Below are 26,133 nucleotides of genomic sequence, written 5' to 3'. Positions count from 1 at the left end.
TTTAAATGTCCTGTTTCTGCAGTGTTTACACAAAGAAATGTTGCAGATAGTACATTGTGGAAAACAACATGCAGCATTTTTAGTTCTCATTAAATCCATTTTGAATGCAAATGCCTTTTGAAATTTTTCTTTTCTCTTTTAGTTGAATGCCTAGCAAAGAGTAGCTGATGGAGTTGTGTACAATATGAACACATCCTAAAATAAAGGAGGTCCATAGAAGACAGTAAAGTTGAAATACAGCATGTGTAATTGTAATTCAGTGGTAGACTGGAAGTTAAAATGAGAGAAAATATTTTGGGAGATGCTATGATAATTTCAGTAAATAAGAGATTAGCTACAGTTACAAGCGAACAACCATCAGACACAGAACACAAGAAAAATGTTAGTTAATTTCCATTGGTTCAAATCACATTCAGAGTAAGCTCTCTTATATAACTGCAGAAACAGAGATTATTCTCTCTGTAGCAGATGTGATCTGAAACACGCAGCATCAAGGAGAGCATCAGATCATGCATTCCCTCCTCATATTTAGAGCAGCACCAAGAAAGTGTGTGCTGTAAACTAGTCAAGTAAAACACTGTCCTTCTACAGGAATGGAAGTGGTCACATCAAGAACATGAGAAGGACAACTGAATATCAAACTAGGATTTTCTTTTAATCTATATCTTTTTCATTTCTTCTTTGTATTTGGTATCCTTTCATTCAGAAATTCATCTCCTGTTTGGAATTGTATTTGTATGGATAGAGGAAGTGCATGTATCTTCCCACACAGAACTTTTTTGGCATTAGCCCAGCCAATTGGTGCAGCTGCTGAAGGCTGGAAAACCAAGGATGGAGAAGTATCCAAATAACTTTTTTAGTTGTCGAAATGTACAACTCTTTGGTGTATGAACATAGTCCAAGAACAAATTGAGATGACAAGGTAAATGAGATTATGGTTGTAACAGACATGGCTGGAAAGAAACAGGTGAGAGAATGAATATATTAGCACCTTTCATTAATAGTGGAAATTTAAAATATCTCTCTTTTCTTTTTTACTCTTACTCTGTATTTCCCTTGCAAGGAAAATCTCTAATATTTTTCAGACTTCAGTTTGGCTAGTGAAAACCAAAATCTCCAGATATGAGGCTTGGTATTTAAAGTACCACTGTAAACTGTTTCCAAAATGTATATTAAAAGGCTTGAAGAAAGATCAAGTCTGGGATACGTAGTCTTTCTCAGGAGAGCAAAAGTGGCATGCAGGAAGGAAGGATGAAGAACCATAGGTAGGAAATAATTGCTAATAAAGTACTGTAGCTGCGTGCATGGTTTGTCCCTCCCATAAGAATCTGCTATAGGTAGCTGAGAGGCTAAGCAATGACTCCAGAGCTCTACACATGAACAGCCCAGTCAGGGAATGGTCTAGCTAAGAAACAGTGGTGAATCTACTGGGTTTTAGCTGATGGAAATCTCAACAGAAGAAAAAGAAAAAAAGAAAGAAAAAAAAAAGAAAGAAAAAAATTGTGAGGAGCATCTGGCAAAGGTAATTAAAAGTATTAGCTAATCTTCCTTGAAATGTATCAAGGAGAGAAAGCGTTCATTTGTACGATCAGCGAAGAATTCAGATACAAGATGAACTCAAATGAATTCAATGTATCAATATTTACTGTGAAAGAAAATGGGTATATTACAGACTATCTCCCTTTTATTCTGAGGTGCTCATTGGAAATTTCTTAAATGCACTGTATAGGAGAATGTGGAAGAAATGGACAAAGTGAACAGAAATAAGAAACCATCAGGATCAGATGTTTTCACTTGAGCATTCAAAGGACTTGAGGATGAAATAGATGAATTACCAGTAGTGACAAGAAGCTTCATGCTTAAAACCACTGTGCTAATGTGAGACAAAATGGATTCAGGAGAGGTCCTAGAACGTGCAAGTCTGTAGAACTGACTTGATAACAGTAAGATTTTTAAGAAGAGCTAGAATTAGTAGATAACCTGGGGGGGGGGATTCTTAAGGGAAATCCATTCTTAACATTCTGGATTTCTATGAATGGAACAAACAATGTGCAAGGTGGTGGTCACTTGACAGAAAATATTACAGAGGCTTACAAAATTGTAAGTTATGTAGAAATAGTTGAAAGGGATTGTTGGTTCATTCTCTCTTCAAATAGAAACATTGAGGGCTGAATTAAGCTAGTAATGACCAGTTTTACAGCAAAGCATGGTAGTCATTCTTCACGCAGTGACAGGTAGAGTTCCAGAATTTGTAGTAAATGGATACAAGAGGTGGTAAAATATGGTAATTCAACGGTAAAATGGATAAATTCATGGAACGGAAAATCATCATGGTTTACTCTGTGGTTGGTATCAGAAGTGCCTGAGATAGCAGTATGTTGGAAGTTTGTTGGCAGAGGCAACATCTGTGCTTAGTCTGCTCCCTAGACAACTGCTTGCCCCTGGTGCTGGAGATAAGGCATTGGGCTGCCTCAATTTTTAGTCTGATCCAGTACAGCTGTTTCTGTGCTGTTAAGTTTTGTGTTTGCTGTGGGTAGCTAGAACTAGAGGCTAATAGACTGGATCCCACTGAGAGCTTGAGGATATCTTCTTTACAGTGCTAAAATTATTACCATGGAGGTGCTAATGGATAATTTTTAGTGTGAGAGAAGTTTGCATGAACTCAAGCACTTCCTTCTGTTTGGAGATAATGATATGTTTGGGAAAACGAAAACAAACTACTGTAGTTTGTAGTTAGTAAATAGCATTTTTTTATTGTATTGCTGTTTTGTAAGTCATTTTTAGACATGAAAGAAATTGACACAGACAACAGTATAGGACTCATCTCTGAAATATAAGTAATCATAATTTCCTAATGTATTATTATATTAGTATTAAAATTTCATTATATTCTCTTGAAGGCAGAAAGTATTTCATTATTTATCATAGAATCATAGAATCGCAAGGTTGGAAACGACTTGCAAGATCATCTAGTCCAACCGTCCTCCCACTACCATTGCTACTACGAGCACTAAGACGTATCTCACAGCTCCTCATCCAGATGCCTCTGGAGCACTGCCAGGGATGGAGACTCCATGACCTCTCTGGGCAGGCCATTCCAGTGCCTGACCACTCTCTGAGAGAAAAGGTTCTTCCTTATGTCTAACCTAAACCTCCTCTGGTACAACTTGTGGCCATTTCCTCAGGTCCTGTTTGTTGCCTGGGAGAAGAGGTCAAACCCCTCCTCATCACAACCTCCCTTCAGGAAGTTGTAGAGTGCAATGAGGTCTCCGCTGAGCCTCCTCTTCTCCAGACTAACCAAACCCAGTTCCCTCAGCCTCTCCTCATAAGACTTGTGCTCCAGACCCCTCACCAGTTTCATTGCCCTTCTCTGGACACATTCCAAGGCCTCAATGTCTTTTTTGTAGTGAGGGGCCCAAAACTGAACACAATACTCAAGGTGCAGTCTCACCAGTGCTGAGTAGAGGGGGATGATTACCTCCCTGCTCCTGTTGGCCACACTATTTGTAATGCAGGCCAGGATGCCATTGGCCCTCTTGGCCACCTGGGCACACTGTTGGCTCATGTTCAGCACAGCATCAACCAACACTCCCAGGTCCCTTTCCTCTTCACAGTTATCCAGCCACTCATCCTCAAGCCTGTAGCACTGAATAGGGTTATTGTGGCCAAAGCGCAGGACATGACATTTGGCCTTGTTGAACCTCATCCCATTCACCTCAGCTCAGTGATCCAGCTTATCTTGATCCCTGTGAAGGGCCTCCCTACAATTCAGCGTACTTCAATATAAGCTTTCTTCTAGAGTTTTTTGATACTCGTGAAAAAAATATAACTCAGGTACAAAAATCTTACCATGCATAATCCTTCCTTTTAGTGTTATTGCAACTGTTATACCAACCCAACTTTTTTTTTTTTTAGAAGAAACCAGTTTCAAAAAAAATCATAGGAACATCGTAGGTACTGCTAATTATTTCTTGTGGATTAAGTCAGCAGATGGCTGAGGACCACACAGTGGTTCACTCATTCCCCCCTTTCCCAGTGGGATGGGGGAGAGAATCAGAAAAAAATAAAGTAGAACTCGTGGGTTGAGATAAAAATATTTACTAGGATAAAGAAAAGGAAAATGGTAATAGTTATGACTATATATATACATATGTATGAATATATATTACAAGTAACTCACAAGAAATTCTCACCACTACACAAACTGATGCCCAGCTAGCCCCCTGAGCAGTGGAAGAGAGATGAACTCCCACACTCCTTTCAAAACTCTTCTTCCACATGTTGTCATATGGTACGAACATTCCTTTGGCCAGTTTAAGTTAGCTGTCCTTATTCTGTTTCCTTCCAGTGCCCTGGGCCCTTTGCTGAGAATGGCCTTGGTTCTGTACAACACTGCTTAGCAGCAACTATAAATGTCAGTGTGTTATCCACACTGTTTTTGTCCTAGAACTAAAACATTGCATCATACCAGACACTCTGAAGGAAACAATTCCATCCCAACTGAAATTAAGACATTATTAAAGGTCTCTTACCTGATGAAAAGGGAATCTGCTACATCTCCCAGATTTCATGGTGAGCAATGTTTTGACATGCACTGAAAGTCAAGAATTGCATAGCTTGGTTAATGAGGGTTGGTACTGAAGACTTTTCATAGTACTTGTTTGTCATTCAAGTTGCAGCGCTAGTACTTTTATCAGCTCTCTGCGTTGTTGCTGCATTTCAAATGCATGAAGGAATTTTAGTTTAATGAGGCTTCTCCTTGACTCTGTCTCACATCAATAGCCACAAGATTTTAAACAAGTTGTATTTGGTTGAGCAAGGAACTCTGAATCAGATTTTCATCTGTTTATATAATGAAAAAGGTGGAAGTGAATCAGCCACTTTTCATTTTCCTCTTTGATTCTTGTGCCAGCAAGTATTTGACCCTAGCCCAAAAATGCAGGTGGTGTTTCTTAGATGAGATTTCTCAGCTTACTTGTCTTGCAGAGACATCGTTTCTTACAAGTATCGGTACACAGCTCTTACTGAAAACATTGCAAGTTAGGCATTTGAATAGCTCTAAGTATCTCAGCCTGAAATATCAAAGCAGTTGAAAATCCTGAATCATCAGAGGAAAAAAAAGCTCATAATAATCTTTGCTCATCAATATTTTTATATATACTTCTGGTATCAACTGGCTGGAAATATCACTAACAGATGTAACGCTGATTAAAGAAAAAGAAAAAAGGAATTTGAAAATGTGGCATAAAAGAAACTACCTCCCATTTCTTCCTTGGAATCTACAACATTACCTATCAAATAGCATAAAATCTGGTGCATCAGGTTGAGCTGTCCTATTCTTTGTCTGTAAGCCAAGCTGATTTTACAAAATGTACTCTTATTTTGTTATACAGTATGACAATGTAAAAAGCACTTAAAATTAGTCATGGTGAATCTCTTTGTTACTTCTGAATAATTGGCATTTTCCGCAGCTCTTGTTGCATGTATGCATGCATGTATACTTAGAAACTTTTATGAAAAACACAATGTTAGAAAATGATCTGAAGACATACCAGATAAGAGGGTGTTATTTTCCTGTATTCTGTGAAATGCATAGTAACTAAGGTGTGCACATCCTGCCGTTATGCTGTGCTGCTGCTTTCCTATCCCCAGCAGTACTTCATTAGCATTAAGAGCATAGTTTTTGGTTAATCCTAGTAATTTTCAGCTGCCATTCTGATGCATCCACTTGAGCACCATATTATCTTAATACTACTGACATTTACATGTCTTTGAAATATTTTTTTGTTATTGTCCATTTAATCCACTGCAGTTTCTATCATCCTTTGTTCTCATCATTATGCTTTACTTATAGCTGGTGAAAAAGAATAATCTACTAATTTCTCAATAGCTCTTAAAGGTTAAGAAGGAATCAACAAGGTGTAAACAGCAGTATAAAAAGCACAAAGATTTAGCAGTTTGAATGCATAATTAGAAACCTATAGAACTAGAATTATAGTGAAATCAGGTCATTAAGATTTCTGTGTTTAATCAATGCTTTTTCATGTGAATGAAATTCTTCTGTGCCATTTATCATCTCAGCTATACTCTGATGGAAAAGAAAAAGCCTCTCAGAACAGCAATAAAACATTTAAACAAGGTGTGAGAATTATTCTTTATATTCACTTATCTCTATATAGTTTCTCCTCTTTTTTTTTTTTTTCCCCTCTCTTATCTGAGTGTAGATCTTAGATAATAAATCTGAAAGGAAAGGGATTTGACTTTCTAATTCACATTCAATAAATGGCACCAATCCCAGGCACAAATGGGGAAGGGGGCTACATTACAGATGTACTCAGCACTGAGACAGAGTAGTTCTTGCTCTGTTATTTGAAAGCAGCTTTTTCTCTACTTCATCATGTACCCGTTCCCCAGTTGGAGTAATGTTACCATTCAGTGGACCTTGCTTTCTCACTGTGTGAAGCTACCAGGCTGCAGTTTTATGAGGTTGCCTTCCCCCAGCTGCCTGCAGCAGAAAGGGAGATGCACCTGATGGAAACAATTTCTCCCCCTTCACTCACACAATCTCTTGAAAGCAAAGCTGTCACCGGACCCTAATTATTGATATGTTGTTAGGAATATCTTATCCGTTGCTTGTGAGAGCTGCTATAATATACTGTGCTTGCACCTGAACAGCTTGTTCTTGTGCAATCTGTCCATAGCAGGCCTTTACTTTTGATACAAAAGCAGCATCTTTGCTACCTTATAAAAATTGGAAAGCACCTTATCTGATCGCTGTTCGAGTCCAAGCCAACTCACAGATATTCCCTGCAAAGTATTTCCTGGTATTTGTCCTTGAGCTAGTGCCAGTGAGCTTACAGTGGCAGTAGTCCCTACCCATTTCTGCAAGGTCTCCATTCCCCAGAAAGTAAGGCAGGATTTATAACATGAGACTTTTAATGTATTTTCTTTTCTTTCCCGATGTTGTACTGACTTATACCTCTCTTCGCCATTTTAGCCTCAGGAAACTTTTTGAAAGAGATGTTAGAATTCTGGAGAGGGCTGTTTAAAATTTAAAATATAAATTATTTATAAAACTGACAACACAAAATGAACAGTATAACCATACATACCAGAGACATTGTTTTCTATAGGCAGAAGGTTTTAAAATGCACTTTTAATGAAAGCTGTTTGTAAGCTGTAAAGGGTATAGTTCTTTCTCTGAACTTGAGATGTTTTAAGCATAAGACTTTAATGTCCGTATAAAACAGTGTGGTTTAGAATTGACTGCTAAAATGTAGTCTAAAATACTGTTTATTTTGATTTGAAGAACTAAAAATGCATTAAAATATCCACATCTCTTTCAGAATAGAACTGAACTCTGAAAAAAATAAAAATGAAGTCAGTGTTTATTCCCTGACCTTCGCATGGTGCATTTGAAAAAGATTTACCTTTTGTTTATGGACTACATCACTGTGCCTCTATTCTTCAGGCCCGTTTTCTCCCAAGTGATATTTTGTTGCTGAAAGTTTGAAAATTTGGCAGCCTCCTTCTCCCTTCTCTGTTTTGTGTTTACTTATCTGTTTAGAGGTAGAAATAAAGTCATTCAGAGAAAAAAATTGCCTTTAATGGGAGTGGTTACCAACAGGGTATAGAAAAGTTTCAAGACTTAGGAAAGTATAAATTAGTAGAAATGTACAGCGTGTTTTTTGGGAAGTAGGTCAGATTTGGAGGAAGGAAAAAAGTGGAGTGGGGATGGAATGAGACCCCAAAATTTACCTACCCAAAAGTAGGTGAAATATTTGACAAATATGAGAGAGAGATGAAAAAAGTGGAGAAGCAAAAGGCAAGGTGATGTAATGGGCAGTGTATGGCCCAGGTTGCTGGAGGCACTTACTGTTCTCCTCTATGAAAAAGCATTAGCACATCTACAATGCTCATAGGGTAGCTTCAACATTCTGACTGAAAAATTAGCAGAGGTGAATGCCAAAGTAAAAAGCTGGAGAAGATCAGCCCCTTAGAAAGCATGGAATGTTTTTAATCTTCAAATGTGTTGGGAAGGTGGTGAATAAGTACAAGCATTTTTTCTTCTTTTCTCACTTTGAATGTTCGTATTTGTACAAAATTGAGCATACAGCTCCAGTGCGAAACCTTTTTGCTCTAAGAGCCTACTGACAATATCTGAGCAGTGTGTGAACAAAAGCTGCTGTAGGCAGCTAAGCATGATGTACATGTGAGGTACATGCCTCATACACAAATCTGAAGTAGTGCAATTGTTTCTATGAAGCTAGCCTGAACATCCATAAAGAATACAGTTTTGAATTTAAGAGCTCCAGCTTCAGCTGTAAGTACACCAAAACACTGGCAGTGCCTAATAAGCTTAGGAAATTGTGGTTGATTGTAAATATCAAAGAGAAAAACGGAAGGCAAGAAAAACTTATAGCGATGGCAGTGAGATGTTGTACTGGATCTGGCTGGGATGGAGCTAATTCTCGCCAAAGCAGCCTGTAGGGTTTAGATCTGCAATGTTGGTAACACAGGGGTGCATTTGTATGTTAGCTGTGGCTGAACATAGGCTGTGCAGTGCCTCTCTTTGGCACTCTCCTCCAGTGAGTAATTAGGGGATGTGTGAGAGCTTGGGATAGGACATGGAACACAGCCAAGCAGATGACTCAAACCAACCAAAAAGATAACACCATGCTACATAATATCATTCTCAGCATTAAATAAAAAGGGAAATAGAGGATTTAGGGAAGGCAGTTGGGTATCAATCTGGCCATGGGAGGTAGTGATTGACACTGCTTGGTGGTTTTTTTGGCTTTTGTTTTGTTTTGTTTTGTTTTTGTTTTTAACTCTGTCCTACTTCTTCAATTACAGGAAAAAAAAATCCTTAATCCATATGTTTTCTTGCTTTTACTCCTCCTCTTTTTCCCCATACCACTGAAGGAGTGTTGCAAGCGATAGCAGGTGAGCAGCTAACCGTGAGGCACTGAGCTGTCTACCTGGGTTAAACAACCACAACTTTGAATTTCTTGAAGAAAATTAGCCACAAGATCTAGTACTTAATCTGATGAAGAAGTTCTTCCATTAAAGGCATTATCAAGTTGGTTGGATACCATTAACAATAGTACCAATAAACAATTCAGGACTGTAGGAAACCTTGCAAAGCATCTGAAGTGCCTTAAGATTTAAAAGCAAAGCAAAACTTGAAAAGCATTTTGGATTAAAAAAAAAGTACAGCTGTAGAGAAAGCATCAGGCTTGGAAAACTGTTACAGGTATACTTGAGGGAATATTCAGTATCACAAAATACATTTTAAAACAATGAAGAGATGAAAGATTTCTGAGACTTAATGATGAGACTCAAACTGGAGAGTATAGTTACTCAAAAGAATAAACAGAAATATTTTTCTTTTAGTATTATATTCATACAAGTGGTAAAATTAAAGTATGTTATACGAATATTATTTGGGTTTATTTCTTTCTTTAATGCACAAACTTCAAAATGAAGTCTGAAATGATTCAGAGATTTCTTTGTACCAAAATAAGACTGGCAATCAGTAAGCAATTAAACATACTTAAAACAGCTACAAAAAGCTAAAATACACTTTACACTTCCATGAGAGTTAAAAATATTTTTCTGCAGCTTATCCTGAAACACAGATGTTTGAACCTACACTAGGTTGAGAAGATCAGATATTTGGAATACTTTAAAGATTTGTCTTCTCTAGAACTTGCTATACATATGTGATATACGATATTAAGATTTTGTATTGCTACAAAAAACATTAGCTGAAGTAGGCAACAATCACAGATACTGGAGAACTATTGTTCTTAATTATGTTGATCCTTGAAGTAAGTTTAAATATAATTCTGTTTAAGACTTTACCAGGAAAAGGTTTTTAGTGTGTGTGGTTTGTTGATAAGGAGTAACAGAAGGTGAGGTGAGTGAAAACATTCTCTTTTCTCAATTTTTTTTTATTGTCACACTCAGTGTTTATTCATTTTGGAACTATTGAGTCATTATGGTAGTAGTGGGTTAGTTTTTGGTTCAAACATGAACAGAGTAGTTCACTGATCAATGAATAAAATAATTCTATTCGTATCAATCATAAAGAGCTCCATCCACTTCAGCTTTCACATTACGTTTGATGTCTAGGAAGTTAATTCTTTTACGTAGTTTACTGGTGTAATCTGAACTGGTGCTTGTGTGTCATGGAAGTTCTAAAATCAGGAAATAATGAATACTGTGGTAGAATACCTTATGGAAATGTTTCTCAGTGTGGCGTATTCAAAGAAAAACTTTTTGCAGACATGATCATCATTGAAAAATCTCAGGTAATAGAAAATTTAAAAAGTCACCTGATTATGAGAAAACACAGGATGAATAATTTAAATAACCAGCATGAGCTCTAAAACTTAAGCAGTAGCAGGTGCCTGTCAATCCTGATCTATCTTTATACCCTGGCACACAGCTAAGACCTTTTGTCAATAGTTCAGGAGTTTATAGTTAATTTCTATTTAGGTGTAATTAGGCTCCATAAGACATACATTTTGAGTTTGTTCGCTCTACAGGAGAGCCATGTGATTTATAAAGACTATGGACTTTGCAAAAAGGTTTCTACTTCTTATGTAAACTAAAGATAATGGAGTTTCTTATGTTAACAGGGGGAGAAAAAAAAGATAAACCTTTCCCTTTACAGGGTACATTTTAGCAAATAAACTGATATATGGATTTGAAGTTATTAATTTCAATTAGCCAAGATGACTTTCTGAGAGTCTTTGCAATCATTATGTTACTAAAATGAGATTTAGATATCCATCACAACGAAAAGATAGATCAGTATTGTATCTGCAGGTACTTGTGCTAAATGTTGGCCTAAGAAAGAGTGGGCTGTGAGGGAAGTAGGAGATCTGTAGCCGGAACTGGCTTCTCTTGCTCATTTGACAATCAAGCCTAACCTCATATTGTGCAGCTTCTAATAGAAGAGGAAGGAAAGCGGTGCAGAATGAAATAATAAGTCAAGTTAAAAAATACAAAATCAATAGACTTTCTCTTCCTAAAACAAGAGAACAAACTTGCTTAAAATGATTTTTTTTTCCCCAGTTTATTATGAGCACACAAAGCTTTTCATAGAGATCCCCTTCAGGACTCCAAAAGAAAGAGGCAGCACATTTTGTCTGCATTCTTTAAAGTCTGGTGATGTTTGTAGGAGGTTAGCATGCTATTTTTATGTCATGCAGTGATAATTTCACTGCAAGGTGAGTTTAATATCTCTAAGACAAAAAGTAGATTCATTTTGTTGAATAAAGAAGAGGAGAGCAGATAAAAGTCTTAGAAGAAATTACTGGCATTAGGAAAAGCACTGTTGAAATGGGCAAAACAAAACATATAACCTGAATGATTACAGTATTTTCTTAGAGATCTTTGTAACAAGAACCATTTTTAAGAAGGTTCATTTTTAGTTAAGTGTTTGTCTGTGAATACAGTTAGAAGTACTGGGGGCAAAGAATGTAGCTAGTGACTAACTGTGCACAGTTTGATTTAATGTTTCAATGCATTTATTCCGAGTTGCCTGTTTGCATGCTGTAGTACTGGGGGCGTAAGAAATCAATTAAATAAATAGTTTTGTTATTCATATACCTTGGTAGTGAGTTCCCGTGTATTCCACTATTGAGACAATTTGCTTATTTGACCTCAGTTTTGATATATATAGCACAATATCATGATGAAACTTTCTAACATTGCCCCTTCGGCCATATTACACATTTGTAAGCTCTTTGATTTTGCATTTTCTCCAAAGCTGAACAAGCTAACATTACCAAGCTAACCCTGACAAATGTTGCTTCTCCAGCACATACCTTGTGGCTACTGATTATGAATTATACTTCTCTGAACTGTTTTTTTTACTTCAGTATGAATCATGGAAGGACAGTGGATCACTCATAGTAGAGAGCACACGAATTTGATGCCCTCTCCTTGCGCACACATTTAAAATTTAGCTTACTTTATGGAGGACTGTATTTCAGGAACATGCTTAAGGGACTCCTCTGCATTTGCCTTCACGTAGCAATGGCTATTGAGTTCTTCAAAATAAAATTCTGGACTACATTCCTATGTCATCTTCCTCATAGAGGCTGTTTTTGAGGCAATCTTTTTGTACATCTCTCATCTCCCTGCAGCTTACAGTAAGAGAATACAAGGGATATTTCTGTTGCAATTCACTGATAAGGTATCTTCTGATTTCACATAATTTCTCTTGTTGATCTGTTTCATGACTGTGAGAAAGCCGATCTCCCAAATGTTATTTGTAGCAGGTTTTTATACTTATAAGATTTTAAATAACACTGGAACTATATGTTTTATACACTTTTCAGGGTATTTGTTTGATACTGTCTTGCCGTTTTTAGAAAGACTAAAATAAAGGAATGGTGGGATAGGAGGCACAAGGAATTCATAAAAGGGAAAGAGAAACTACAGGTAAATATTTTCAAAGAAGTTAGTGTAATAATGTCTTGGTCATCAGTTGGGAAAGATCTACTCAGACACAAAGCAGTAACGCTGCACAGCTGTTCTGAGGGCAGAAGATCTTAGGTAAAAGGGAGTCCTGACTATGAGGATACTAAAGGATAAAGGAGAATCAGCCTGATGACTGGGAGACATATCCAAAAAAGATAATTGTTGCAGAAGGAGTACATTCAGATTCTTGCAGCTGAAGGTACGTATTTACTGTCCCGAATTGAACTTTAAAAAATAGTTGCAAGGAAAGATTAAAAAATAGGTATTGAAAAATATAAAAAAATATCATTTCCCTTGGAGCAATCTATGCTTCCTGTCTCAGTAACAGGAAAAAACACCTATGCTTTGATAAGATTCTTCTTGAGTCACTGTAATCAGTTACTGCCATAGGCTTGTTTAGGATAAGCATTTTCAGCTGTAAATTTAGCCCATCCTATCAACGTGGTTAGCAGCTGTAACCCGAAGATCCGGTCTGAAAGTGAGAGGACTGTTTTATTCAAGGAAACTTATAGATGGTGAGTTCTGTCACCTCTATGCATTTGCGATGGGTAAAAGAAAGGCTTTTTCTATAACCAGAACAGAAGATAAGAGATTAAGGGTGGTTCTGTTTGTTTTGATTTGTTTTTTCTTCTCCTTCCTACTATGTATTTTTCTTTTTTTAACTGTAAACTATGAATACTAACGCCTTTTGAGATTCCTACCCTCTTTAAATTTAAGCAGTTTTTTCAAGAGCATAATATACAGCTTGAAGTATTTTCAACATTTCTTGTTGTTCTGTTGTTCCTGTTGTCTTTATAGCTGTAAATTCCTCACAAATCTTTATAGTAAAAAGTAGAAATATCTATTTTGTTGCCACTTCATTTTTAACATACATTGGTAATTTAATTCTTAGTCATTTTAAAAACACCGGTATAAGAGATATAGGGCATCATAAATGTTTTTAAGCTGAGCTGTGTCTTCTGAGATGCTTGAAAGGGAAAGGTATAGACCAAATATAATAGTTAATTCATATTTTGAAGTTGGCTTCCTAATAAAAAGAGAAGCTTTTAAAAGGTACTTAGGACACTTTTGACTAATTCTTTTGAGGAGAAAAATGCTCTCTGAGGGTTAGTCAAGCTCTGCAAAACTACAAAATCATAAAAAGTTTTTATCTGATAAAATAAAACCATTTATCCAAGCATCTTATGAAAGGTTAGAGAGTGGATATTGATGTTTCTGATAGATGAAATGTTCCCAAACCAGCTCATCCTAATATGACTCATCAAGAGTGAGGCTTTATACAAACAATAAGTTCCCTCAAGATTTAAGCTTACAACTGGATGATTAACTGATAAATCTGGAAATCCAGATTCTCAATTGAGATTGACCCCATACGGTCAAATTAATGAAGCAGCCATTTCCTCAGGTGACTTGGAAAACTACACTAGCATTTTGAAAAAATGCACTGGTGAAAGTAGTGATGCCTTTTCCATTATTCATTTAAACATTTTCACCAGCACTTGTTTTTTAGGAACTGCAGAGAAAAGATCTCCCTATTTGGAGAATTAAAAGATGGTATTCAAGAGAGCCATACTCAAAACAGTGAATTTACTTGTCTCATTAGCGTTCTACAAATACTTCTGTCTTTCCTATTTTTATCCACGTTGGCTACAAAGTCTTGACAGAATGCTTAGATACCCAGATGGATGTTAACATGCTCAGTGAGATCAAGTATGTGAACAGCTGGCATTTTTTGTTTTGTTTGTGTTTGTTTCTTTTTTTTGTTTGATGCTTTTCATATCTTAAAGATAAAGGTTATCTCTGGTAGTAAGTTATCTAAGTTTGAGATCAAGATCTCAGTGAAGAACATTTTGACCTTTCTGGTTATTTATTTATTTATTTATTTATTTTAAAAAGGATTGTGTTGATTAAGTTCCCTCTATTCAGAAAGAAGAGGCGATGCATAAAATCAATGTATCATTCCTAAATGAAGACTAAGTTAAATATAATTTTTATATATAAAGATATTGTTAGAAGGAAGGTTTATAGGTATCCATAGCTTCTCTTGGCAGTCTGTGCCAGGGCCTCACTGCCCTCTGAGTGAAGAATTTCTTCCTAAGATCTAACCTAGATCTCTCTTCTGTTAGTTTAAAGCCATTTTCCCTTGACCTATCACTATCAGAGCATGTAAGATGTCACTCTCCTTCCCACCTGTAAGTTCCCTTCATGTACTGGAAGGCTTCAATGAGATCTCTCCAAAGTCTTCTCTTGTCCAAGTTAAACAGGCCAATTCTCTCAGTCTGTCTTTGTAGGAGAGGTGCTCCAGTCCTCTTCATGATCATCATCTTAAACATAAATTACATCAAAATCTAAGCTTGCTTTGGAGTTTTTCAGATAAGCTGTAGATTTCAAATTCATTTTAGATGGCAGGCAAAGTAGTCATTGATCACAGTTAAGGTATTTTTAATATGCTTGTAGTTAATATCTCTGGCTTCTTTAAGAGTATTGCAATTCTGATTGTGCCACTGTGGGAATCTACATGCAAAACCAAATTAGTAAAAGCCATACATGCTAGCCAAAGAACTAGCATGGCCTGTCACATCTGAGCTGTCTTTAAAATATTTTCTTCAATGAAGTCAGAAAAAGTGGGGGATAAATTTGTAAGTGTGATTCGACTTGGAGTAATCACAAACTAAGACATAAAGCTACCCTGTTTGTTCCACTCCTCATCATGACAGTGCTTTAGTGAGTGAAGAAAAACTGAAATTCTTTAATAGAGATGTATTCGGTAGAGATTAATGTGCAGTATTAGGAATATATGTGTTTGCCTGATGTTTTAAACCTTCCAACTTAAATACCCCCTAACTGAGCCAGAATGTTGAGTGAAGACTGAACCTCTGAAAGCACAGCCATGAGCATATTTCAGTAGGATTACCTGTGGGAAAACTTTCATTTCAGCATGCTTTGTGATAGGGAAGGGGAGCTTCCTCATCAATGTTTCAGCTGCATTTGGGCTTTTAACAATTAAGGTGCTAAAGCACTTATCAGGGAATGGCCAGTATGCTCCTAATTTACAGTCTGCCTTGTTTTCTTGTGATTTCTTTTTTCTGTCCATAATCTCAGACATTATCAAATTCAAACAAATATAGAAGGATAGAGAACAAGGAATGCCTGCTAAATAAGGTCTATCGTAACTCATAACAAGGTTATAATGTGCAGAACTGTTACCATATTCTGCAATAGTCATTGCAGCTGCTTAGAGATCAGTATAAGACAGATGAAAGTAGATATATTTTTGCACAGCAGGTAGGGAATTTTTTTTGAATTTATTGCCACAGAAGGCTGGGTTGACAGACAGCATAAGCAGATTCAGAAAGAAGTTAGAGAAATTCATGGGCAACAGTCTAAATACTGCATAGATACTAAAGAGAGCAAGAGATGCACCATCCAGCACCCCTGATGGGGTGATTGCAGATGCCAGAGGAACTCAGAGGGAATGGGCCACAGGCAGTCACCACACTCCCTTGCTTTCCCTAGGCAGCCACTCCAGTTGTTGCTGTCAGTAGCAGCACACTGGCCTGGGTGCTTGAGCATGTCTCATCTTCTTAACTCACTTCTGCCTGACTAATGAATTGTTTAGACCAAAGTGTCTCAAAGCTTCCCAGCAGCAAAGGCAAGATTTAATTTCGTGGCTGTGACAGCATTTCTGCTTTAGGCACCATCCTCCTGGAGAGTGGTGAGATGGAGTGAGGGCTGTGCCCAGCCACCGTGACGTGCTGACCATGGGCTGGCTGCCCAGGGATGGCTCTGCTGCTGCTGCTGAGCCAAAGGGGCTGGCTCTGTTAATTAACAGCTCCCCACCACTGCCAGAGTATGTACATCTGCTGCTCTAACTATTCTGTGTAGGACTGCAATTGGTATATTAAGATGTAACAAAGCTCTCTGAATAATTTAGATCTAAGGATCCTTTTCCTAGTTATTTGTTATCCTATGGGTTTTATCCTATGACATGCCATCTAAGTTCAATTTAAATTCTAAGTTTCTTATATTTCCACTACACAGAAGTTGCTTTAACGTGCCACTTATGAAGGTGATGGCTTACCTTATAGCAGAAAAATTCCAGAATTTCCACTCTTGGGATTGCAGATTCACAGTAAAGTGGTACATGGGGAGCAATGAGGAGTTTTCTTGAAAAATTGAACACATCCACCTTAACAAATCAAAGCGAATCACACTGTAATAATGTGGGACAATTCTTCTGCAACATGGTGGACATCTAGATTCCTTGCTAGTGTTAAACAGAAAGGAGGCATCTATTTTGTGCTCATGTGTATTTAGACAATGCTTGAAAGCACATTAGGAAGCAAATATGACAAATTTACAGTTAGAGATAGATAAGTCCCTTTACACCAACAGTTTCTTAATCTTTGGTTTAAAATTCTATGAATTTTGTGATATTCCCTGACCCAGTGTTTGTCCCTCTGTACTTAGCACTGGTGAGACCATTCCTTTTCAAGAGAAATAAAAGTTTGAGTGTTCCTACCAAATAGAAAATAAAGAAAATAGAAAATAAGATACACAGCAGCAAGTTCCCTTCAGAAAACTTCACTTTCTTTATATGTTGTATTATTTAAAATATACTTATGTAACTGAAGACATTAGAACTATTCTTCTGCGTGTAAGGCCACATTTTAAGAAAATATTTCTGCTTAGGTATTTAGGTTTAATTCTTAACACTCATATTTAATAATTAAATTAAGCAAATTAAGTATTTCTTCAGTAATACTAGCAGCTAACTAGACATTTGCTTACTTTATGAAAGAATTTTACATTTTATTATTTAGTCATAAAATTGAATACTTTTATAAGGAAAACATTGTGATAGATTCTGCTACCATATAAATTGCAAGTTTAGAACTGCAGTTGACTGAAACTTCTTATGTAGTGGACTCCAAAGAAAGGAATTGATCCTTGGGTTAAAAAGTACAAAGCTACCAGGTAGAAATAAATAAATATGAATCTTCAGGCTGTTAATATATTGCTTTAATGACTAGTGTCTAAGGAGTTGAGATGCATTATCTGTTTATGAAATAGGATTCAGTAAGCCAGCTTTCTATTCCTAATAATGGACCAATCTTTTTTGATTTTATTCATGTAAGTCTGGGAGTGGATTTTGTTACATATAGGTAAAGACAGCTTACAAATAATCAATACTTACTGCTGTCTGTTAGGCAAATCTCTTGGGCTGCAGAGCTTCTTGGAAGTTTTTGGGAAATAGTTAATCTAATGTCAGTGGAAGATCTAGGGGAATCTATAAACATGATCAGTTCCCTTCTCTACTGTGTCCTTAAGTTGACTGGGGGTTATCAGTGCTTTACCTCTGGTCTGATTTGGGGTCGCCAGTTACAAGAGGAAAGGTTTCACTGAAAGAAAATGCAGGATTTTAATTCAAATCTTACATTGCTTGTGATAATGTTTGTAACAAGAAATTATGCAATAGAAGGATGCAGGATGGGTGAAGAAAGGGATGGGCTTTGTCAAAATACAGCAACAGAATCAAATTTAGATTGTATGTAAGATGTGCTACTTTGTGACAGATATGCCTGCTTCAGGAAAAACACTCAGTACATTCAAGTACGCTTGTGAATGTGAATAGCCTAAATAATTTAAGAATCCATTTGCAAACCACTTATATCTACCTCAGCCTGCTCACAGGATTTCTGATGCCTGTCAGCTGTACAGGACCACACTGCTCATCACACAGAAACATTGCTTGCCAAATGTCTTGCTGAACTGTGTGCCCTGAAACCTCACAAGTGCTTTTTAAAAAAATATATTTTTTTATTTATTGAGGGAATTTTCCAATACTGTTCTGTTTCTCTTCTTGTTCCTCTTCCTTTCCTGCCTGTTCCTTCCCTTTGTTTAGTCGTTTCCATCTGGTGGGTAGATTGTAATAAGTTCTCATTATATCCAGTAACTCAAATTATAATTAGGTATTCTTTAGTGGCAGGGTATTACCCATTAGTCACTCTTTCTAATATGTGTTGTATATACACACTTCATGTATCTGAATAAAAGTCTCACCTTGGATCCAACAGGCCAGAACCAGTATTGTGGACAAAGGATGGTGGAGAACTACCAGACCCAGAGCGAATGGTTGTCAACGGCAGAGTCCTCAGCATCAGTTTCCTAAACAAAACAGACAATGGCACATATCGATGTGAAGCAAAAAACCCAATTGGTCGAAACAGCACAGAATATGTTCTGATAGTACATGGTAAGTGCATTCTCTTTAGTTCTTTGGTGCATGTTAGACATTTGTAGCATTAGAGGAAAATTGGTTGCTTATTATCATTAATGCAAGAATAGCAGGAAAAAGCTAAAAGTGTAATTGCACTTTTACTGATGTTATCCTCTAATTGTAGTGTGTGTGTTTATTTCCTTCCATCGGATGCCTCTCTCTGTAAAGTTTAAACAAAATATATTCATCAGTGTAAGCATCTGTAAAAATATTTTGCAGTATGTTGGGTACTGTTATATAAAAACTTGCCTCACACATAATGTATAGCTAAGGTGGTTACGAAGTACATATGAAGGGAAAATTGGAAATACAAGGCAAAATGCATAAGTTATGGCTTGCTACTGCTTATCCATGTTAGCTGATCATCAGCATCTGACTTATTTTTATAATCAATCCTCAAAAATATGTTCTGTACTAAATTCACAATCAGTCTTCCAATGAAACTGATAAATCAGAAGGCTCCTATTAAATTACAATTTATTTATTTTCGTTGTTTAATTAGACAACAGTATATGTCATGTTAAAAACCAGCAGGTTTTTATATTAATCCTGAAATAGTTTAATATAACTCAGATATAGAAGAAACTATAATAAAATGTTAGTATTTAACTTTAGTTTGGCTTTACAGTGCAAATCTAGCAGTCTCAAAGTATAAAGTTTGTCTTATCACGGATATATACGTACTAATTCCTAGAAAATGTTTGAATTTTAACCTAAGTGAATAAAGAGATGAAAGCTCCACTATACTTTACCATGGTACTGTCTTCCCCTGCTTTTTACATGAAAGCAATTTTTTTATAACTATGAGAAAAATAAAACAACCTAATGCAGATTGTAGTCTGAAAATAGGAATGGAAACTATGTAGGCTTTATTCAGCTCATAATGACTTTGGGTGTAAGAAATATATGTTTCTTAGTGTTTGCAAGCTCTCAAAAATATTTTTTACTGAAGGCTTAATCTAACTATTGGTATTTGGCATAAAAGCTATAATAAATGCTACTTTCAGCTTTCAGTAATGAGCTACTTTCTCAGGGCTGTTGATTAAATGTGATTTGTCAAAAGAACTCCTTAGATTACTTGTTATTTCTCTTAAAGTTCAATATTAGTTTATGTAACATTAATTACAGAAGTAAGGAGGAAGTCTTTACATGAGGAGCATGGAGCCCATACTGCTGTGTGAGTATTTCTCTATTAAATAGAGAAACAGAAAAACTAAACCCCCTAACCTCTACTTTCATTGAGTACTGAAATAAATAGATAGATAGATAGACAGACAGACAGACAGATAGATAAATTGTTTTGCATCCCAGACGTGGTGATGTATTGGTTTTTGGCTGCATTCACAAAGTGCATTGCCTTGGATAAAGTAATGTCTTCCTTGCTTACCAAATAACAGAAATTTCTATCATTTGTGTTTTGTATTCAATTTATTTATATGATAATTTTTGAAAACATAGTGTATGGCAACATAGTAGATTTTCCATCAGTGCTGACTTTGCAATATACACTCATCAAAGACTATTTCGCAATCTCCTATGTTTCTTTCATGTAGTGGTATGTCCCCTGTTGATCTGATTATCTTGCAACAATTTCATGGCAATCTGTAAAGTTATTCATTATGAGGAAGGCATTCTGTTGTGTGGCAACACATTAGGCATGTTATCAGGTTTAGCTTGAACACTGCTGACCTTTTCTGTTATGAGTACTGTTGTTTTCTTAATTGCATTTCTTCAATTCTGGTGTTAAAACTGCAGAAGATAAATGTCAGGAGCTTCCTAGATTACTGTAAAATGAAAGTAGTGTGACAGACTACATGTTGGCGTTTAGTTCTTAACAACTTACTGCATTTCTGAGTTTTTATGTTCGTTTTAAACACAGAAGAGACTGACATAATTATTTTATGAATTGTACCACAATTGGTTGTATAGATCAATTTAGACAGTGTCTTATCCTTTCTTTAGTTCATTGGATTTCTGAATGTCCCTAGTGGAACCTAATCCTCTCAAAGCAATTCATTATTATCATTCTTGCTCTCTCTCCTTCTGTCTCTTTTTTCTGCTAGCAAAACTACTTTTTAGCATTCTGAGATGCATTCTTCTTTTTTAATAGAGGATGTATTTTTCTCTATATCTTCCAAAATATATCTTGGAGCATCCTTTGATTTGCCACCACTTCCCCTATGCCTGACTTGTAACTTTTTGGATCTGCTCCTTCTGATACAGCTGATGTATTATATGAACATGCCTTCCTACCTCAAGTCTTTGGTATCTAATACAGGTACATGCCAGACATAAGGAGAGGTATATTTATAAAGATGTGGGAAAGGAGGGGGAAGAAATCCGTATGTAGAAAAAATCTCTCTTCTTTGATGTTGCAAGTCAAGGAAGTAAGGTCTAGGAAAAGGAGACCTAGCCCACTTTATGAAACCTCTGGAAGTCCAATGCCACAGTGTTAAAAAGCTAATTTTCTAGTATAATCTTCAGCCTAGAGGAGGTACAGTGATGGAGATAAAGAATGATAGTCACTTCCCCAAGTTTAGGGCGATACTGTAGCTGATTCACTTTTGCCAGGCAAACTGGTGTGAGAAGGCAAGGGACATCAATGACTATACAGGGTCAGAGAAGTGTAATCTCACTCATAACTTTTTTTTTTTTTTTCCCATCCAAATTGTGATTCCATCTACATTTTTTCCATTTCTACCACTTTTCTTTCTTCTGTTCATTAAGGGTTCAAAAGTTTCATATGGCTTCTATTTCTTTTTTCCCCTATTTAATTCCTCTCAGTGAGACTCTGTGTACTAATTCCCTCAATTCCTGAAGTTGTCTTCCTAACTCAGAACAGATTTAGTGTGGATAGAAGCTTACCTAAAAATGAAAGATGTTATTTATTATAATTAGAGATAAAGAGTAAGGAAAGCTTATATATATATTAAGAAAAGAGTGTCTCATGCCTTTGCCAACATAGTCAAAATATTATAGAGAAAAGTAATATTATTTCCACCGTAAATGACAACGATGTAATAGTATTTTGATGTTAAATGATGGCAGTGGAAATACATATTCCTATAAGCAGATAAATGGCAATGTATAATATAAATATCATCTGATAACATAAGCAAATCTTTTTTTAGATTTGTATTGTAATTAAAAAAATCAAAGAAAATGAATGCATTTAAATAATGTAAAAGGCATTGACTATTAAGCATACTCATGCTGCTTTGCTGAATCAACACAGCTGCTACTTTTATTTTTCTTAACTTCAGTTATTAATAATAAATGTCAAGAAAACATTTCAAAAAGAGGGAAGGTGGACACATTCAGAGTTTACAGGCAGCGGTGCAAAGGAAAGATGTAGTATGTTAAAAGATTTATCTCTTGCAGTAACAAAGGCACATGCTTTAATGCCTGTTGCTGTTGACATTTTTGTATTCTAATTGGTAAGCTTAGTGCTTTAGAAGTGTGCATTCTGGTTAGCTATATTACATCTTTCCTTTGGTAATAGGCTGCTGGCAATTTTCATTCTTTTTTAATTTATTAATAATTTTTGTTTACCTTTGTCCAAATACTAGTCATTAATCATCAGTAAACAGAGCTAGCTCTGAAATTCATGGTGCTCAGCTCAAAAACATAGATTCTGCTGGCAAAGCTTAGGTAATATGTGCAATGATATAGATAGAGTTGAGAGAGGATGTGGTCCATCATGATCAAACTGAAGAAACAGCTGCTGTGTATGTAACTCGTGACCTCTGGACGTCACTATTGAAAGCCTAGTTCAGCACTGTAGTGAGTAGGTGACAGAAGTCCACATCACTGAGAGATATTCTTAATGGGAGGGGCAGCATCTGATAACTGAGACCTGTTTGAAATAAGCTACCTGGGTGAAATGTCCTGATTTACTAATTTAAAGCTATGTATTCCATTAAGAGAAATACTAAGAGCAATAATGTGGCATACATCAATGGTCTACCAAAGAAATATAGTAACTGACATGAATAAGCTGCTGTGGGTGGTCAGTTATACAGTAGAAAAAGATTGAGCCAGGAACTCAATATTTCTGCAGAATAAGAAATGGCTTAGTATATTCCCTTGACTTCAGACTCTAAATTTTATTTATTTTTCTGTGGACAAAATGTTTTTCTGCAAATGAAGGCAACTGACTGACTGGGTTATATCCTTGTTAATATTTCAAAACATAATTTCAAACATAAAATCTCCTACAATATGCTGAACCAAAGGTTCCCCTCCACCTCTCCTCTGGACTGTGAGTATTTATCTTCCATGTGCGTGTCCAGTCCCATTTCAAAGCATCTATCATCTTGGCTTTTTACAGTAACCTGTGGCAACAATTTTCTGAATATGAATTATGGAGGGAAGTGCTCTCTTTTGTTTGTTTAAACCTGTTGGCGGAGCTCATAATTTCTTAACTTTCCAATCAACTTGGCATCTTTTGCTGTTTGTGCTGTCAGTATTGGAAATGTCACTGTGATGGCTGATCATGTTTCATTCTGATGGTGTTTTCTCATCTCTTTTACCATCACCTCTATTCCTTCCTTCAAATCCAGTACACTTCCTGTTATAAAGTATGAGGCCACCAATAATTACAGCACTTTGAACTTCTTTTCCTATGCAAGTTTCTTTTCAGATTAGTAAAAACTGTAGAATCCAAAACACAGCTGAAATCAAACTCCAATACATCTATGAGCTCTAAACTCCTTTATATTTTGCCCACTATCATATTTATTATATTTTATTTCTGTTTTGAAGTTCTCATGCCCCTCCCTTTATTTACGTAAGTCAATTGTGCACATCTCTCACTCTGGAAGTAAACACTGAGTCTGAAGTAATTTGGAGTATGTCTGAGAAGGTATGGCTTTATTTCTTTTTCTTTGAAAACTGAAAATGTCAGATAGGCAATAGATCTCCTGGTTTGCGAATATTTTCACTACAAGCCTATAATAAATCTTGTAGACTGTTTTTGGACACCTTTTTCTCATAAACATGTTTCAAAAAAAAAAAATTAAAAAATTAAAAAATTCAGTGCATAGTAGAGAGAGGTGGGAAGGACAGAAATAAATGGGAGACATCCATATGGAGCAGCAGGCTTAAAATTAAACTAGTTGTTCTCCATTTTGGTGTCAAGATTCTAGATACTGAGGTGGCTGGACATTTTCTGAAGTTGCTTTCTTTATGGTTCCTGAGATGAAACATCTCGCTTACAGAAACATTTCAGTGAAGAGACTTTCCTTGCCTGTGGGAAAATCCTACCCTTTGACTGAACAAAGCTTGTGTTTCTGAAAAGAGAATTGAGCAGACTTGTGATGTAATGGAGCAATAATAGCCTGTAAAGCTACAATAGAGAGTGTTTTTACTAAAAACTAACTTTACTCCCACAGCAATCAAGGCATATCAAGAAAATGGGTCTCAAAAGACCACTTAAGACTTCATTTGAAATTCTGTGCATGCGAATATCTATACTTTTTAGTTTTGAGATTTTTTTATCTGTGTTTGAATGAAAAGAAAGTGGGTGTCTCAGTTCTGAGTCCTTAAAACAGAGGTGAAAAGAACAGTCTTTCCTATTTCCATCTTTTAAAAAGTAAAAATAAAATAAAGACAACTCACTGGCAGAGGAATTTGAGCTTTCATAGGAAAAATAAACAAAGGGATGCTCTTGAAGACTTCTTCCATCTCAAAAATGTAAATAAGAGTTGATAGTCCCACATTAGCCTTCCTTTCCTCCAAACTGTCTTTAGTTTTCTCAGTTTCTGTGAAAAAGATGAAGCTAGCGGAATTAGACTGCATTGTGGCCATTCTGAGAAACTAACTTGATAAGAATTCTCTGCTAAAGGTAGCAGCACTGAGGTAATTTTATTCATGTGATATTCTGGAAAGTGTAGCCCTTCAAATTATGTTGAACTATTTTGATTTTTTGCATGTACATCAACATTCTAAAGTGACAGGATCATATTGAGTCAGCATTGCAATGTTAAAATTAATTTCTCCAAACTTCTTTCAGTACTTAGCAGAGCTGTAACAGGTGGCTTGGACCTATAAGAATGGTTTGTTTGAATGCTGCACAATCAGATGAATTAAGAAATCTTTGTGTAATATAGGTTTCATTATTGGACTTAAGAAGTATAATGTTTATTTGATGTTTTTAGGTATGAAAAGTCTGTCAAGAAACTCATGGTGGAAATGTTGGCTTAATTTTATGGATGAATTGGCCAGCTATTATCCCTGAACACTCACAAGGCAGCTACTTTGAAATTGCTTTTTGTTGATAAATACTTGCACAGTAGGGTCTATAGTTGAGCTGTGTGAACTGATATTTCTTCATTTATAGTGACTTTAGAAAAATAAGATACAATTTTTCTTTTCTTTCAGATAAGCTCAAAATTATTTTGTAAAGGTAAATAAAATAACATTCCAAACCACAGTAATGCTTTTGGAGAACGTGTTTAACACTTCTATGGTTTTACAATAAAATACTGGTTTTGATTAAAGAAAAGTTTTAAAATAGTAATTTTTTGTTAGATAACTTGATTTCTTTTTAAAATGGAGTACTTACGGAAATTGCTGAATCCAAAGTATTTCACTTTATATAAAGCGAATTTGTCCTGCTTCTTTTTTTTTCCTTTATGGAGGTAGTTCTCTTCAGCACTGGCTACCTATTAAAACGCATATAGCTAATTCCTATTTGAATAGAAGTTATCAATGTGCTTATTTAATAAACTGTAGGTTTGGGTCATGTCTTTAATAATACACAATACCTGAAGAAATTTAATTTTCTATGTACATGTATAATTGGCTAATGTGATAGTTCTTGATTTGGACTCCCTCTGTGGTTTCTGAAAAGGAAAATATTGCATACAAGTTTTGAATGGTAATGAAGATTCCTTTCCACACACGATATGCACAGAATTAATTATTTGGTTGCTTATATATGGGTAGAACATCTACACTGAAGTACTTGTTTAACTACATATGCTAGATCTAGTACTGTTGCTCTTTCAAACAGAACTCTTAAATAATCTTTATTGGAGTGTACTTCTCAAATTCTATTGTCAATTTTGTTATCACTCTGATTTGCTTTTATCACGGATTGCTCTCAAATTTTTCTGGATTTCAAGCTTTGCTATTGCCTGTCTCTAACGTTCTTGAACTTCGCTTCAGTCAAGCTTTTTTGGGTGAGAGGTTAGACTGCAAAATTACCATATCTATGAATGTCGTATGCTGGCTTCATGAAGAATGTAAAACTATTAAGAGAATAATTTCATTTGAGTCTGATGACGAATTTGAAGTCAAACACTTGTTAATGATTTTCTGTTTCCAGCAAGATCATTTATTATACACAGAAA

The 26,133-nt window shown here is 35.9% G+C and overlaps 1 protein-coding gene across 1 annotated transcript in view; it reads left to right on the top strand.

Moving 5' to 3' along the window:
- Nucleotides 1-26,133, top strand: part of CADM2 (cell adhesion molecule 2) — a 47,186-nt gene that overhangs the window by 9,730 nt on the left and 11,323 nt on the right. The window contains exon 2 of the mRNA XM_010722065.3: nucleotides 18,576-18,754. Coding sequence (XP_010720367.1) covers nucleotides 18,631-18,754 — 124 coding nt within the window. The 5' untranslated portion in view covers nucleotides 18,576-18,630. The remainder of the gene's footprint in view (nucleotides 1-18,575; nucleotides 18,755-26,133) is intronic.

This window comes from Meleagris gallopavo, chromosome 1 (genome assembly GCF_000146605.3).
Source record: "Meleagris gallopavo isolate NT-WF06-2002-E0010 breed Aviagen turkey brand Nicholas breeding stock chromosome 1, Turkey_5.1, whole genome shotgun sequence".
In the NCBI taxonomy this organism is placed as follows: domain Eukaryota; kingdom Metazoa; phylum Chordata; class Aves; order Galliformes; family Phasianidae; genus Meleagris; species Meleagris gallopavo.
The sequence above is the reverse complement of the archived record's forward strand: the minus strand, read 5'-3'. Positions and strand labels throughout refer to the sequence as shown.